This window comes from Nicotiana tabacum, chromosome 6 (assembly GCF_000715075.1).
Source record: "Nicotiana tabacum cultivar K326 chromosome 6, ASM71507v2, whole genome shotgun sequence".
Lineage (NCBI taxonomy): Eukaryota > Viridiplantae > Streptophyta > Magnoliopsida > Solanales > Solanaceae > Nicotiana > Nicotiana tabacum.
Window position 1 is genome coordinate 109,235,476 of NC_134085.1, and position 18,084 is coordinate 109,253,559.

The 18,084-nt window shown below is 40.5% G+C and overlaps 1 protein-coding gene across 2 annotated transcripts; it reads right to left on the reverse strand.

Moving 5' to 3' along the window:
- Window positions 1-309: 309 nt before the first annotated feature.
- Window positions 310-6,214, reverse strand: LOC107806012 (uncharacterized). Of its 2 annotated transcripts, XM_075254387.1 has the most exons (6): window positions 6,022-6,214; window positions 1,875-2,506; window positions 1,665-1,791; window positions 1,309-1,587; window positions 1,112-1,231; window positions 310-1,028 (listed from the first exon to the last, which is right to left on the reverse strand). In XM_075254387.1, exons 4-6 carry the CDS (start codon window positions 1,309-1,311, stop codon window positions 447-449), a joined length of 705 nt encoding a protein of 234 aa, XP_075110488.1. In that variant the 5' UTR covers window positions 1,312-1,587; window positions 1,665-1,791; window positions 1,875-2,506; window positions 6,022-6,214; the 3' UTR covers window positions 310-446. The 2 variants fall into 2 exon arrangements, with proteins under 2 accessions (XP_075110488.1, XP_075110489.1); XM_075254388.1 differs by lacking the exon at window positions 6,022-6,214 and having other exon boundaries at window positions 1,875-3,977.
- Between the last annotated feature and the right edge of the window lie 11,870 nt (window positions 6,215-18,084).

Sequence of the window (18,084 nt, forward strand, 5' to 3'; positions counted from 1 at the left end):
CAACTTTGGTCGCTATATCACCAGAAATTTTATTTTTTTAATGAAATAGCGACCAAGTTTGGTCGCTTTTTGTACAAATCTGGGTATATAGCGACCAACGTTGGTCGCTATTCTCCAGAAAATTATTTTTTTTTAACATGAAAAGCGACCAAATAGAGACCAACTTTGGTCGCTTTTCTGTGTATTATTTTGGCAGAAACTGTCTGTTTTGGCAGCTACACCACCTGCCAGTCATACCAAAACCCTAACAAGCAACAACAACAACAATTCAAACAACAATTCCAATAACAATACCAAACAACAACAACAACAACACAAAAACAACATTAAAAGCTACATTAAAACCAAGAAAGTGTAAATTTCAATAGAACTACCAAACTAAGTTAACTCTTATTACAACCCAATGGAAAACAAATTGTATTTGTCTAGTTCAAATTGTCTAAAATTCATTCATTGTTTGGTACATCATTATCATCACCGTCTGATGAAGTTTCATCATCATCATGGTATTGAGAAGGGTCTACTTGTCGATGACGGGAAGAATGATCACGGGGAGGACGGGAGGAACAACCACTTGGAGGACAGGACGAACGAGCACGGGGACGGGCAGCCTCTGGCGATGATGGCCGAGACCGGGGAATCGAAAAAGATCCAGCTAGGAGATTTTTTATCTGCTCTTGCATGCTCTGGCACTGAGCGACCACGCCAATATACTGAGCATCTATAAGCTTTTCTCTTTCCTTGGACGCTTCTAGCTCGGATGTGAGCTTTGTCACAGTCTCCCGCATAGCGGAGAGGCTCTCCCCATCAAGTTGCTCGGCTTGCGAGGAAGTCCCTATTCCTTGCATTCCACACCTATAGCGATGGAATGTCTTAGTAGGAAGGCCGTATACATTCCACCATTTTGGACCACCTGCAGCCCGCGTCCATAGTCTTTCAACATCCTTGGCTGAAAGTTGGAATGGCACGCCCGACTCATTAGGTGGCTGGCTGCGTATGAATTCCTCAGCTTCAACTCTGAAGCGATCCTATAAGAAAAAGTAAATTGAATTAGTATTTCAAAATTTACATAAAAGTAAATGAAAATACTTAATGAAAAGTGAAAACTTACATGTACAGTCGAGGCACGTCCCTCGACCCACCTTTCTTGATCCGTCTCTTTCTTCTTCTTCACAATATGAGTCTCCCTGAATAGCTCATCTTGGTTCATCGGACGACCCAACTTCTTTTCCTGAAAACTCATAAATTTTAATTAATAAATAGAATAGATATACTTTGAAAATTAAAATAAATTAAGCAATTACGTACCATTCTTCTTTTTATTGTCCCCTGGCTGACCGCACCTCCAGTGTGCAATGATCCTCCCTTCTCAGATGCGCGAGCTTTCTTTCCCTTTTCGCTCTTCTGTAAGAACTCTGCAGTAAGTCATTGCCTTTGCAAATCATCCCAAAACTCCTGAAGCAACCAGCCAGGCTTCTGGTTCAGCTGTCTAGCTATGGAGAAAGAATGCGACAACCGCTTGCGAGCTTTGAGATTAAAATTTGCAGCCACGTCCGCGCTATACTGGTGTTCCCATACACACTTGCTCTGTATTTCAAAAGTTAAATATTATATGGAAATATCATAAATATAAATAATTATACTGCTTAAAAGAACATTTATACCTTAAATTCATTGAAAATTGCCTCCTTCAGTAAGAATGGAAATTCACGCCAAGACGCATAAGGGGCATCATAAAGCTTTCTGGTTACTTTGGTGATTATCCTCGTAGTAATATTACTCGGGAGGAACCTGCAATTTAATAATAAAACAAATTAATATCTTAGTAAAAACTGTACAAAAAAATAAACATAAAAATAACAAATAACTCTTACCCATCACCCTCAGGGACTATGATGATCCTGCCATACTAATCATAATGCACCTCCTCGTCAGGAGCAGTAGCAAGATCAGCATCATCGTCCGAAACATGTGTATCAGAGGCATGTGTGGAAGGATTAGGGGGGTCAGAGCTACTATCCCGCAAGCGAAGGGCTCCAATAGGTGGAGTCGCTGATGACGATAAATGTGATCCCTGTGACTGCGACATAGCTGCACGAATCGCAAATGGCTGTGATACTGACTGCTGTGACCCGAGTGGTTGTGACCCGACTGGCTGTGACACTGATGGCTGTGATCCATGTGGCTGTGACATGGATCGATGCGATCCATGTGATGCTGCTGGGCGGGATCCACGTGGTAGTGAGGCAGGTGGACTGTATGTCGGACGCACAGTCCGATGGCCTTGTGAAGAAACACCCAGGGTCTGCATGAAGGTGTAGGGCTAGTGATGTTGTGGCAACTCAGTATAGCCATGGGGTAGAGGCTATGGCATAGTGATAGGCAAATCAGAAGATGGTGGAAAAGATTGATGAGTAGTATCTTCTACCCTCCTCTTTTGCTTCCTAGCCTTTTCTCGACCCCGAGAACCACTACCTTCATTGTTACTTCGACCCTTGCCTGTCATCTGCATAATATAATACATATTTAGATTGAAACATATAAGGAAACTATCTATAAACGAGAGTTATTGAAGAAACCAACTTTTTAAAGCTCATCGACGTATTCTTCCTCGTCAGAGAACTCTTCTTCCTCACTAGTTTGAGCTTCATCAGTTGATTCTTCTTCCTCGTTTTCTATAATTCTTACTTCATTTATATCAACTTCTTCCAATATGTGTTCAGGATGTTCCAAATCATTTTCTAAAAGTTCGTCCACTATTTGGTGAACACTGGAGATATCGTTTTGATATGCAACATCCAACACATTCTCGACTTCGACCCTACCTACAGGCTTAGTTTTGATTACAACCCACCAATCAGACTTATTCTGCCGAAATGGATAAGGAGCATAATACACTTGCCTAACATTATGTGCAATTATGAAAGGATCATAGCGATCATACTCCCTCGTATGATTAACCTCAATTATGTTATATTGATTGTGTACTCTCGTACCTCTTGTTGGATTTGGGTCAAACCACTTGCATCTAAAGAGAATAATTTTCTTAAATGGCCTACCTGAATATTCTAGTTCTATTATTTCTTTGAGCACACCATAATAATCAATATCTCCAACTTGGTTGCCATCACCACCTTGAACCCACACCCCACTGTTGTTGCTTTTTTTATTTTTAGAGCAACCCTCTATATGAAACTTATAACCATTCACAACGTACTTGGAATATGTTGTGACCTCAACCCCAGGTCCCCAAGATATATCTTTCAAAAATTGATTTACACCATTATTTGGATCATTTACCTACATATTGTTAACAAAATTCATAAGTTAGCATAACTTTTAAACATTGTTTACCTACATAGTGTTAGAATATTTTAAGGATATACTTACAAATTATTTGAACCACCTATGAAATGTCGTATATACAGCATCTTGGCCAAATTGACCCACGAAGTGACTGTGACACATGAAATATCTTTTCCATCTTACCCGAAGTTACACGAATGTTCTGATCCATCCGGTGTAGGTTTTCTTCCCTTAATGTGGAAGAACACAAGTCTTTGAAAAACAAACTAATCTCAGTGATGGGTTTCCAGATTCTTTCAGGCAAACCAAAAAACGCAATAGGCACTAAGGTCTCCATGAAAATATGACAATCATGACTTTTCAAATGGCTCAACTTCCCTACCTCCATATCAACTTTTTTCTCAAAATTCGACGCATAACCCTCAGACATATTCAATTTCGTTACCCAATCACAAATCTGTCGTCTTTCCTCCAAAGTGAATGTGTAACTTGCTTTGGGCTTGAATAACTTACCATTGTTTGCTGTCTGCAAGTGTAATTCAGGCCGCCTGCAATATTCTTGTAAGTCCATTCTAGCCTTCGGGTTATCCTTTGTCTTACCTTTAACATCCATCACTATGTTGAACAAATTGTCAAAATAATTCTTCTCAATATGCATGACATCAAGGTTGTGACGAAGAAGATTATCCTTCAAATAAGGCAACTCCCAAAATATACTCTGTTTGGTCCAATTATGAGTAACACCGTATCCGGGGAATCTATGCGGTGGAACTTCAGTAACTTTACTAAAGTTCTGGACCCTCTCCCAAATTTCATCACCTGAAAGTATCGGAGGTGGATAATCATATTCCAGTTTATTCTTTTTGAAAGCATTTTTCATCCTTCTAAACTCATGACCCTCAGGCAATAATTGACGATGACAATCAAACCATGATTGATTTCGGCCATGTTTCAAAGTGAATGCTTTACTATTTTCCATGCAGTAAGGACAAGCTAGCTTCCCAGCAGTCATCCACCCAGACAACATTCCATACGCAGGAAAATCATTAATTGTCCACATTAAATTTGCACGCAAATTGAAATTCTGCTTGGTTGATATGTCATATGTTTCAACACCATCGTACCACAATTGTTTTAGCTCATCAATCAAAGGTTGCAAATATACATCTATCAAACTTTTCGGATTATGTGGACCGGGGATAATACAATTTAAGAATATATATGGACTAGTCATGCACAACTCGGGTGGTAGATTATAAGGTGTAAGAAAGACAGGCCAACATGAATACGGTGTCGCAGATACAGAAAAAGGCGTGAAGCCATCCGCACACAAACCTAACCGAATGTTCCTTGGTTCACTAGCAAAACATGGATATCTCTTATCAAAGTGCTTCCAAGCTTCTCCATCTGAAGGATGGCACATAACACCAGGTGGCCTTCTATTTTCAAAGTGTCATCTCATATGAAGAGAAGAACTCATCGACGCATATAACCTCTTTAGCCTAGGTATAAGAGGTAAATAATGCATCGCCTTGATAGCGACCATCTTCCCGCTGGAAAGCCTCTTGAAACGAGACTTTCCGCAAAATTTACAACTGCTTAAATTTGCATCATCTTTATAATATAACATGCAACCATCTTCACAACAATCAATTCTCATTGACGAAAGTCCTAACTTAGAAACTAATCTCTTTGCCTTATAGAAATCACCAGGTAATTCGATTTCCTCGTCAACTAGTTCACGCATAAGGTCAATGAAAGAATCCATGGCTGCTTGAGAAATATTCCAATCAGATTTGATACTTAGTAATCTAACTACAACAAACAACTCAGAGTGCGGACGTCCTTCACGTAGTGGACGACTAGCTTCCTCTAACTGTTCATAAAAATGTCTTGCTTCATCATTAGGAGTTTGTTCAACATTTTCGTTGGGCTCACCCCCAAAGTGCATTCCAAAAGCATTCGCAACCATATCATGAATTCTGGAATCACTATTTCTATTCTCCCTCGACCTACTACTTTCACCAACAACCATGTTATGAAATATCCCATGGCTACCATCCATCTCTCCATGATTAGTCCACACAAAGTAATTCGCTATAAACCCTACCATATAAAGATGAACCTTAACTTCCTCCGGTTTTCCAAACTTCATACAGTCGCACTTAACACAAGGGCACCTAATTACTCCTTCTTTTATGTATGGCGGAAGTGACATTGCATGTCTAATAAAGTCCTCAACCCCTTCTACAAAATCCTCCCGCAATCCCCGCCGATTAGGATAATTCCTATTGTACATCCAAGAACGATGTTCCATCTATTTAAATAAAGCAAGAACAAATTAAATTAGTTAATTCATAGCCTAATCTTTTTTTAGTTAACTAAAAGTCCAATTCATATCCTATTATTGTTGCTTCATAAAATAAAATTTAACCCCATATATAAATTAGTCTACCTAAATAGTTAATTTATTTGAACCCTAAAAGTATTAATAAGAACCCTAAAAATTGCAAATAATATATAACATGGATAAATTGAACCATAACATGGAGAAATTGAACCCTAACATGGAGAAATTAAACCCTAACATGGAATTAACTTTGAACTAAACATAGTTGAACAAATAATATATAACTTTGAACCTTAATATATTGGAATTGAACCCCTAAAATCACTGTTTTTCGGAAAAATAAAAGAAAGGAGAGAGAAACTAACCTTGGGAGTGGAGTCGCCGGAATTTGCTGCTGCCGTCAGGGGTCGCCAGTGGCGGGGGGGCGTCGCTGCTGCTGGAAGTCGGAGGGGGGAAGGGGTTTTGAGTGTTAGAGGAGAAAGATTTTAATTTGGTGAATAATTTTGAAAGAATGGACCTGAAACCCGTTTTGGCTCCTGTTAAAAAAAATAGCGACCAAACTTGGTCGCTATTTTGGTAGCCAAATTATTTTTGACTTTTTGACCAAAATAGCGACCAACATTTGTCGCTATATTTGAAAATAAATAAATAAAATAATTATTTTCCTCTTATATATATATATATCCTACAAAAGCGACCAACTTTGGTCGCCTTTTGGTCAAACTGTATTCGATACAGTATTACCTAATACACTTATACTTAGTGCATAGTATAGCGTAAGTACATATATTATATATATAAGCTGTATTCGATACAGTATTACCTAATACACTTATACTTAGTGCATAGTATAGCGTAAGTACATATATTATATATATAAGCTGTATTCGATACAGTATTACCTAATACACTTATACTTAGTGCATAGTATAGCGTAAATACATATATTATATATATATAAGCTGTATTCGATATAGTATTACCTAATACACTTATACTTAGTGCATAGTATAGCGTAAGTACATATATTATATATATAAGCTGTATTCGATACAGTATTACCTAATACACTTATACTTAGTGCATAGTATAGCGTAAGTACATATATTATATATATAAGCTGTATTCGATACAGTATTACCTAATACACTTATACTTAGTGCATAGTATAGCGTAAGTACATATATTATATATATAAGCTGTATTCGATACAGTATTACCTAATACACTTATACTTAGTGCATAGTATAGCGTAAATACATATATTATATATATATAAGCTGTATTCGATATAGTATTACCTAATACACTTATACTTAGTGCATAGTATAGCGTAAGTACATATATTATATATATATATAAGTTGTATTCGATACAGTATTACCTAATACACTTATACTTAGTGTATAGTATAGCGTAAGTACATATATTATATATATATAAGTTATATTCGATACAGTATTACCTAATGCACTTATACTTAGTGCATAGTATAGCGTAAATACATATATTATATATATATAAGTTGTATTCGATATAGTATTACCTAATACACTTATACTTAGTGCATAGTATAGCGTAAGTACATATTATATATATATATATATATATATATAAAAGCTATATTCGATACAGTATTACCTAATACACTTATACTTAGTGCATAGTATAGCGTAAGTACATATATTATATATATATATATATAAGCTATATTCGATACAGTAATACCTAATACACTTATACTTAGTGCATATTATAGCGTAAGTATATATATTATATATATAAGCTATATTTGATACAGTATTACCTAATACACTTATACTTAGTGCATAGTATATAGCGTAAGTATATATATATATTATATATATAGACACACACGCCCGCTTCGTAGTACTATTCATCCCTTGTATTACAAAAGTGTTAACGACTTACATTTATATTATTTACATAGTAAATACAAAAGTGATTTTTAATTTTGACCATATAGAGACCAACTTTGGTCGCTAACTGTAAATGAATTTAATTTAGCGACCAAAGTTGGTCACTAACAGTACATGAATTTAATTTAGCGACCAAATTTGGTCACTAAATTTTAATCAGATTTATTTATATTTTATATAATATTTAAATTAATAATAAAAATTATTAAACGTTAGAACTGGGTCCCACATTGGCGACTAACGTTGGTCTCTATTTCATTAAGCGACCAACGTTGGTCGCTAGCGTTTGAATTATATTTATTTATATTTTAAATTTTTTTAAATAAATATATATTTATTAAAATATTATAACTGGGTCCCATGTTAGCGACCAATGTTGGTCGCTATCAACTTATCCTTCAATTAGCGACCAACGTTGGTCGCAAGTTTTAAATTATATATATTTATATTTTATAAGTTTTATAAAATAATAATAAAATTATTAACAAATTTAATGTGGGTCCCACTTTAGCGACCAATATTGTCGCTAATCTCAGTATATATTTGACCAAGCAAGTCTGACCAGTCCAGTCAACAATTTGACTAAATTTGCGGCCAAATAGCGACCAACTTTGGTCGCTAATGTATTTCAAATATTTTTTTTATTATTTTCGGCAGTTTGGCGACCAACTTTGGTCGCTTTTCTTGACAGACCAAATTTGGTCGCTAATTTTTGGTCGCTTTTTCCCGGATTTCTAGTAGTGTTCCCAACCAAGGATATGCTAGTGCAATTGTCCCACCCCGGATCCGAGCGGGCAATTTTCAAATTACAAATGTGATGCTGACATTGTTGGAGCAGTGAGGGTATTTCACGGGTGCTCCCCATCAGAATGCTTATAAAGATATCAAGGGTTTCGTGGATACCTGTTGGGGGAGCAAGCAAACTAATGTGTCAGAGGATGCACTTCGGTTGAGACTATTCCCTTTCACTTAGATGGAAGGAATTGGATTGGCTTGAACGACTCCTCAACCATTCCATCACTACTTGGGATGAGTTGGCAGATAAATTCATTGCAAAGTTTTTCTCGCCGGGGCACATGGCAACATTGAGGGATGAGATCTTAGCTTTCAAGCAGGAGCCCACCGAAGCATTACATGAGATATGGGAGAGATACAGAACTATGCTAAAGGAATGTCCCAACAATGATATGACTGAGGCAATGATACAATAGACATTCTATCGAGACATTAACACAACAAACAAGTGCATAGTGAATCAACTTGCTGGGGGTAATTTCATGAAGCTGTCTTATGATGAGTCTTGTGACATTCTTGATGAGATGGCTGACACGTCCTCCACTTGGCAAAGTAGAGCCAATGTGCCACAGGGTGACCCCACGGTCACTCACTTGCACAAAGAGCTACATGATCATGGGCAGGCAATAACAGAGCTGATAACAACAATGAACCAGCTAGCAAAGGCACAAATACAGTAGGTTCAAAATTCACGCCAAGTAAATGCTATGGAGGGTGTCAACATGCTAGTGAAAAAAAGAAGACAAAGAGGTTAACAGAACCAAGGGAGTTTGGATCAATATGACAATGATGATGGTTATGATGGGCAGAATGAAGAAGTGCAATATGTGAACAATTATCAGGGCCAAGGGGTCAATTCTTCTAACCAACAACAATGGAGACACCAAGACAGTTGAGGCAATCAACAACAACAAGGGAATAGTAATTGGGGGAACAACAACCAAAATTCCGATTGGGGCAATCAGAACAATCAGGGTAATTGGAATGGCAACAACAACAACTGGGGTGGTAACAACAATCAGGGTGGTTGGAACGATGGCAATCAAGGAAATCGGGGGCAAGGCTTTCAAAGGCCCCCAATGTATCAACAACCGAACAATCCACCCCCATTTCCATCCCAAGGTCCGAGTTCTTCTAACAATGAAATGGGGAGAATTGAAATGATGTTTGAAAAGATGATGAAAAAGAATGTGAACTCTGATGCTCAGTTGGCTTCCCACAATACTTCAATCAGAAACTTGAAGGTTTAATTAAGCCAAATCTCACAATCCTTGAATACTCTCCCTAAGGGGGATCTACTAAGTGATACGGTAGTTAACCCGAAGGGTGGGAACAATCATGTTATGGCGGTAACTACAAGAAGTGGACGAGGCGGTGATGTGAATGCCTCCAAACAAAAAGAAATTTTGAGTGATGAAGTTGAGTTGCAAGAAGATGAGATTCCTTTGGTGGTTGAGAATGTGATTGATGACAACGTGAATGGGGAAGTGAGGATTGATATCCAAGATGCAGAGGTGGAGACTCAGAATGACGTGAACCTGTCTAGGGAACACGTAATAGACATGCCGGAAATAGTTGTGCCTAAAGCTAAGGCTCTTTTACCAAGGCCACCTCCACCTTATCCTCAAAAGCTCACAAAGCAGAAAAATGAGAATCAGTTTAAGAAGTTTATTGACATGATGAAGAGCTTAAACATTAATGTGCCTTTGGTGGAGGCTCTAGAGCAAATGTCGGGTTATGCTAAATTCATGAAGGACTTGGTGACAAAGAAAAGATCCATGTATTGTCAAACTATCACGATGACCCACCAAGTTAGTGCAATAGTGCACTCAATGGCCCCGAAGCTAGAAGATCCCGGTGCTTTCACCATTCCTTGCACCATTGGGAGTGCGGACTTTGCAAAAGCTCTATGTGATTTGGGGGCAAGTATCAACTTGATGCCCTACTCAGTTTTCAAGACTTTGGGTATTGGGCAACCGAGGCCGACTTCCATGAGATTGCAAATGGCGGATAGAACTATGAAGAGACCATTGGGTATTATTGATGATGTTCTTATTCGGGTGCACAAATTTATCTTGCCAGCTGATTTTGTGGTCTTGGATTGTGAGGTAGATTATAAGGTTCAAATCATATTGGGAAGATCTTTCCTTGCTACTGGGAAGGCCTTAGTTGATGTGGAAGTAGGGGAACTCACCTTCCAGGTGAGTGATGAGAAAGTGGTCTTTCATGTATGCAACTCAATGAAGCAGCCCAACAATTCTGAAGTGTGCTCTTTTGTGGACCTTGTCACGGCAATGATAGTTGATGATACTAGTGCAATGATCAATGTGGAGGACCCTCTAGAGGCAGTGTTGTTGAATCTTGATGTAAATGAGGATGAAGGCCGAGTGGAGTGTATGAATGCCTTGCATAGAATGGGCTCCTACTCTTATGATCCTAGGAAACTCTCTTTGGATCTTGAGAATAGGAAGACTCCACCAACAAAACCTTGAATCGAGGAACCTTCGGTGTTGGAGTTGAAGTCGTTGCCTCCACACTTCAGGTATGAATTCTTAGGCCCTAGTTCAACTTTGCTAGTTATTCTTTCCTTTTGTATTACTAACTTGCAGGTTGATGCCACATTGGCTGTGCTTCAAAAGCAGAAGAAGGAAATTGGATGGACCCTAGCTGATATTCGGGGGATAAGCCCCGCATTCTGTATGCACAAGATTATTCTGGAAGATGATGCAAAGCCCTCCTTGGAACATCAAAGGAGGTTGAACGAGGCAATGCAAGAAGTTGTGAAAAAGGAGGTGATCAAGTGGTTGGATATCGGGGTTGTGTACCCTATCTCTGATAGGTCTTGGACTTCGTCGATGCAATGTGTGCCGAAGAAGGGTGGTATTACCGTGGTTACAAATTCGCAGAATGAGTTGATTCCAATAAGGACTGTCACCGGGTGGAGGGTGTGCATGGACTACTGCAAGTTGAATAAAGTGACCCACAGGGATGACTTTCCATTGCCTTTTCTTGATTTGATGCTAGACAGACTTGTTGGGCGTGCCTTCTACTATTTCTTGGATGGGTATTCTGGGTACAACCAAATTTTGATTGCTTCGGAAGATCAGGAGAAGACCACCTTCACTTGTCCATATGACACCTTTGCCTTTTCTAGGATGCTGTTTGGGTTGTGTAATGCACCGGCTACATTTCAGTGGTGTATGATGACCATTTTCATCAATATGGTGGAAGATATTTTGGAGGTGTTCATGGACGACTTTAGTGTTGTGGGTGAGTCGTTTGATGAATGTATGAAGAATCTCGATAGAGTGTTGGCCCGTTGTGAAGAAACCAATTTTGTTCTTAATTGGGAGAAATGCCACTTCATGGTTGAGGAGGGCATAGTTCTTGGGCATAAAATTTTAAAGCATGGTATAGAGGTGGACAAATAAAAAATTGATGTGATTTCAAGGCTCCCTCCCCCTACCTCTGTCAAGGGAGTTAGAAGTTTTCTTGGGCATGCAGGGTTCTACCGGAGATTTATCAAAGACTTTTCGAAGGTAGTGAATCCCTTATGCAAGTTATTGGAAAAAGATGCCAAGTTCGTGTTCGATGAGAGATGTATGCAAGCCTTTGAACTTCTCAAGCACAAGTTGACCACCACTCCTATTATTACCACACCCAATTGGAGCCTGCCTTTTGAGCTCATGTGTGATACGAGTGATGTTGCGGTTGGGGAGGTCTTGGGTCAAAGAGTGAACAAAATGTTTCATCCGGTGTACTATGCGAGCAAGACAATGAATGATGCTCAAGTGAACTACATGGTGACTGAGAAAGAGATTTTGGCTATTGTGTTCGCAATGGAGAAATTTCAGTCGTATCTCATGGGCGCCAAGGTCATAGTTCATACCGATCATGTCGCACTCCGGTACTTGATGACGAAGAAGGATTCCAAAGCTAGATTAATGCGATGGGTCTTGTTACTTCAAGAGTTTGATTTGGAGATTGTGGACCGGAAGGGTAGTGAAAACCAAGTGGCGAACCACTTGCCCCACTTGGAGGAGGAGGGGAGGCCTCATGATGGCCTAGAGATCAATGATTCATTTCCCGACGAACAACTCCTTTCTGTGTCGGTGAATGGGATGCCATGGTTTGTGGACGTTGCTAATTTTCTTGTGACTGGTATAGTCCCATGTGAGCTCTCTTCTAACCAAAGGAAGAAGCTTAAACGGGATAGTTTGGATTTCTATTGGGATGAGCCATACTTGTTCAAGATCTGCACGGATGGTGTGATCCGAAGGTGTGTCCCGGAGGAGGAGCAATTGAGTATCTTGGAGGATTGTCATTCCTCTCCCTATGGTGGCCATCATGGCGGGGAGAAGGCGACTTTAAAAGTTCTTAGTTGTGGGTTTTATTGGCCAACTTTGTACAAAGATGCAAGTGAACTTGTGAAGAGATGCGATGAATGTCAAAGAGCGGGTGGAACTTCGAAGAAAGATGAGATGCCTCTCAATACCATTCTTGAAGTTGATATTTTTTATGTATGTGGCATTAATTTTTTGGCCCCGTTTGTTAGCTCGTGTGGGAACACATACATTCTTGTGGCAGTTGACTATGTTTCAAAGTGGGTTGAAGCCGTGGCTTTACCCAACAATGAGGCCCGGAGTGTTGTTGCGTTTCTCAAGAAGAGCATTTTTACTAGGTTTGGCACTCCTCGTGCAATCATAAGTGATGGGGGGTCTCATTTTTATAATAGAGCTTTTGACACTTTTCTTGCAAATTATGGGGTCAATCACAAAGTTTCTACTCCTTATTATCCTCAGGAGAGTGGCCAAGTTGAAGTCTCAAACAGGGAAATCAAGAGTATATTGTCAAAGACGGTCAATGCAATTAGGACCGATTGGTCAAAGAAGTTGGATGATGCTCTATGGGCTTATAGGACTGCTTACAAGACTCCGATTGGTATGTCTCCGTACTAGTTGGTGTTTGGGAAGGCTTGCCATCTATCGGTTGAGTTAGAGCAAAAGGCCATGTGGGCTTTGAGGAAGCTGAATCTTAAATGGGATGTGGCAGCAAATTTTCGTGTGGAGCATCTTAATGAACTTGATGAATTCTGATTCCATGCATACTCCAGTTCGTCCTTGTACAAGGACAAAATGAAGTACCTTCATGATAAATATGCTCGTGGAAAGGAGTTCAAAGTGGGTGATTTGGTTCTCTTGTTCAATTCTCGGTTACGTCTGTTTCCGGGAAAGCTTAAGTCGAAATGGAGTGGACCTTTTGAAGTGGTGTTTGTGACTCCGTTTGGTGCACTTGACTTGAAGAACAAAAATGGGGAGGTTTTCAGAGTTAATGGGCACAGGGTCGAGCACTACCTGGGCAAAATTTATGACAACCACGTGGTGGCACTGCTCCATCTAAAGTGATTTAATGGTAACCTGCATCGTGTCGCGACGTTAAATCAGGCTCTTCTTGAGAGGCAACCATGTGTCTTTCTTTTTGTTTTTCTTTGATTTTATTTTTAGTGTAGGATTCGCTTTTGGACTAACGGGTTGTGAGATGTATGCAGGATTGTTTTGATGTAGTGCAGGACCAACTTTGGAAAAATGTCACTCTCTGAAGTTTGCACTGCGGCCGCATTGCATTTCTTGCGGCCGCAAAGGCCTTAGTGCGGGGGGAACTTTTCAATGTGGTTCGCAGTAGTGAATGATGAATGGGGTTCTCTTAAGTTTGCCACCACGGCCGCAATGCATTTTGTGCGGTCCGCGGTGGATCACTACGGCCGCAGAGCATTTCTTGCAGACCGCAGTGGACGTCTCCCCAGTGCTACAGTCTTGTGAGTACCGCAGACAGCGACGCGATTTTGTTCGGTCTGCGGTGGTTAGGTGAAGTGGGCCCCAGATCCTTTTTCTATAAATAGGACTTGAGGCCCTCATTTAAAACTTTTCGATCCTTTGCTCTAAATAGTAAAAAAAAATAATGTTCATTAAAGCCCTAACTGCACGAATTCAATCACTCACTCTCATTCATCTGTGTTGCATCCTGTTACTAGTATTTTTAATCTTCCCTTAGTCTTTAATTGTGTTTATTTTCTTTTAATTGCTTAGTTATACGTCTTCTTCTTCCCTTTCTCTTTAAATTTTTAGCTTAGGGTTACATAATGTGCTTAAATTAGGATTAATTAGTTAAATACAATGATTAACTACCTAGTGGGTTCACAATATGTGCATTTAGGCTTAAAATGAGGAAAATCTAAAACCCTAGGTTGGTATTACTGCTTGTGGCTTACCGCAGTCCGCGGTGGATTAAGTGTGGTCCGCGGTGCATCTCCGCGGTCTGCAATGCCATTTTTTGCGGACCACGGGTGGTGAAACTTCAGAAAGTCAAAAATTGAGGACCGCGGCCGCGGTGGATTTTGTGCGGTCTGCGGTGCCTTGATGCGGACCGCGGTACCATTTTGTGCGGTCTGCGGTGGCCTTTATCATAGAGTGGGTAGTCTGACCCCCACCTCAATGCGGACCATGGTGCTATTTTGTGCAGTCCGCGGTGGTCCCTTTGCGGCCGCATTGCATTTTGTGCGGACCGTAATCTGCTGACTGCAACTATTTTCTTCTGTTTCCTACAATTATGTCATTCACTGATTCTTCTGATACTAACAAGCTTCAACTGACTTCCACTTGCAGAAAATGGTTAAATTACGAGGCGATGGTGGAAAACAAAGGGGAAAAGGAGAGTCCTCTCGGGGTAGGGGACAAGGCATGATCAGATTGACCCCACAAGTCCGGCAGGCAATCAAAGATATCAGAAAGTCAATAAGGGTTGCGGATAGAGCTGCTTCCCATTCGGGAAGTGAGTATGTGCCTTCCCGAGAGTCATCCGACTCCGAGTCAGTGCCGGAGTATATTCCTGATTGGCCGGAAAGGCGAAGAGTGAGAGATACACCTCCGGGCACTCCCACTGCTCAAGCTTCAGTGGCAATTTCTTCTGAGTTGTCTGAGGACTCATCTGAGAGCGGTGATGATGTGTCTTATACCTCACCTACAGCTTCAATACACGGTGAGGATCCCATAGAAGAAGGAGGGGGTGAGCCCCAAGTAGGAGGGGTAGAGAGAACCAGGAAATCGGAGGCTTGTCAAGATAGGTTTGTCAGTAAAGTGGCATACCATAAGTTCAGAGAATAGTGGCCCGAGAGGAAGTTAATACCTGAACGAAGATTCATTGACAATGAACTTCTGCCTCACAACCCAAATGTGCAGAGGCAATTCAGAGAAAGGCCGGGCTGGGATTATTTCATAGGCAATGTTGAGGATGCAAATGAGTACTTGGTGAAGGAGTTCTACACTAATGTTTCCCATATCAAAAAGGGCACTACAGTGACTAAAGTGCGAAATTTGAAAGTAAAGTTTGATGAAAAACAATCAATGACTACCTGGGTTTCCCGGAGGAGGATGAGACTTTATACTTAGAAAAGGTAGCATTGGGGGAGGATGCCCATTCGTGGTTAGCAAAGTACTTGGCAATCTCAAGTACCACCCCGGCATGGTTGACAACGGGAGTCAAAATATTGAGGAGAACCTTGAACTTCAAGGCAAAAGGGTGGGTGACATTTGTGTGTAGCAGGCTAGACCCCACCACTCACGAGAACTCTCTTCCTATATCTCGGGCTATATTGGTGGCGTCTATCATGCCGGGGTACCCGATCAACATCGGGAATGTTATGTCCAGGGTGATTTCATGGGCGGTGAATAAAGGTGATAGATCATACCCCTTCCCAAATTTCTTGACTATGTACTTTGAGGATCAAGATGTAGAAAAGAGGAGATTTGATGTGAAGGTGAAACCGAAGGCACCCTTTTCCTGGTATAGCCTACAGGATGATGACAACCCCAAAGGCAAGGATCCCAAGGGCAAATCTACTGCTTCTACTGGCCAGTCTAAAGAGCCAGTAGTAGTAGTAGCTCCTACTCAGCCTCCTTTAGCTACCCCAGACATAGCCCCAGGTCCCTCTACTGCCTCTTCCCTAGATATTCCCTCCTCTTCAGCCTACCCATTGACTAGCCACCGTCTAAACTAGACCCTTGTTAGTATCAACAACTGGATGTAGGCAGCCACTTCTAAGCTATTTGTACTTTCTACCTCGGTGGTAGCGCAATCGGTACCCCACAACCGCAGGTCCCACAGTCAGTAGAGGACACTCTCAAGGAGCTTCTGGAAAACCAGAAGAAGCTCCTGGAGAACCAGCAATTAATATTGGACGCTGTAGGTTTTCATGGAAAAGCATTGAAAGAGTTGACCAAAGAAATAAAGAAATTGAGAAAGACTCGGGAATCCAAGGAGTCGGTGAAAGAGTTGAGGGTGGAGGTGGAGAAATTGAAGGCTGACCACTTACCTTTGGACCTTTTATTGCATGACCCAGCTCCAGCAGCCCAGCTTGAGCCGGAGCAGGAGATAGAGAGGCCAGCAAAGAGGAAGAGGGTGATCCCCCGAGTTGATGATGCAGTGATAGAGTTGGAGGACCCGTAGGGAGGTTTCTCTAGCCAGCCTCAGGCCCCAGTGCAGCCTCAGGACCCAATACAGGCCCAGGTCCTAGTGGATACACAGGTTACAGGGATCCAATCACAGGTTCCTGAGCAGTCTGAGGACCCAGGGATCCAGGCTCATGATCCCATGCAGACAAAGGGCCAATAGGGAGTTTCTTTTTTACTCTCTATCTTTTATTTTGAGCTATTTTTGGTTAGTTAGCATTAAGGACAATGCTAGCTCTCATTTGAGGGGGTAGTCCTATTTGGATGATTTGGGTTGTATATATGACACTTTTTTCTTTTATTATGCTTTCTTTTCACTTTTGGTATGTACATAATTTTACCATTTTAGTCACTTTTCGTACTTTGCAACTTTGGTCTGTATATAAAGTTACTTTCTAATGTATATATTCATCCCCTCTTATGTATATTCGTTAAACTCCCTCATGTACATATTCATTCTACTTTACTTTTCGCATTTTTTTTCATAGCTTCTTATTTCATTTTGATAGCTTCTTATTTTGAGTTTTTACGAGCAATAAGCCTTTGGTTTTCTTAATGTCACGGTTCTGTCCAAAGGTGGAATTTGTGTGAACCGGGTGGCTCTTCCCGATAATGGATGGCATGACAACCTTCTTAAGGGTTTGAGTCTGTTTTCTTTTGATTTTTATGTAAATAGTAGCTAGTGAGTAAGGGTGCCTCAAGCAAAGCTTCACTTGGGCCTAACACATTTGCCTTTGATCCTATGGTCAAAAACAAATTGTTGTGTATAGGATGGTGAAAGTTGTGACCTTGAGACTCTTGTGTTGGCCAATAATCATCAAGTGGTTTTTTGGGACCATTCGTGTTGCTCAAATCTTAGCTAAGGTTGTTGTGGGCCCCCGACTCTGTCTCTTTAGCAATCTTATAGCTTGTGTGGTGAGAATTTGAATTGCAAGTCCAAGTCCAGAGCCATTAGTCTAGAACTTGCCCTGAATGTTTGTCTAGGCAAAGTTCTACGTGTAATTTGACTTGAGATGTGATTATAGCTCTCCTTGATCCGAATGATGTCTTGAAAACTTCCATAGCCTACCAATGAAAATATCCCTAGTCAACCCTTTTGAGCCATAGACCTTTTTTCTTTCAAAAACCACGATACAAGCTTTTACCCATTCTAAAAATACCCTCTCTTGGCACCCGATCTTTCCTTAGC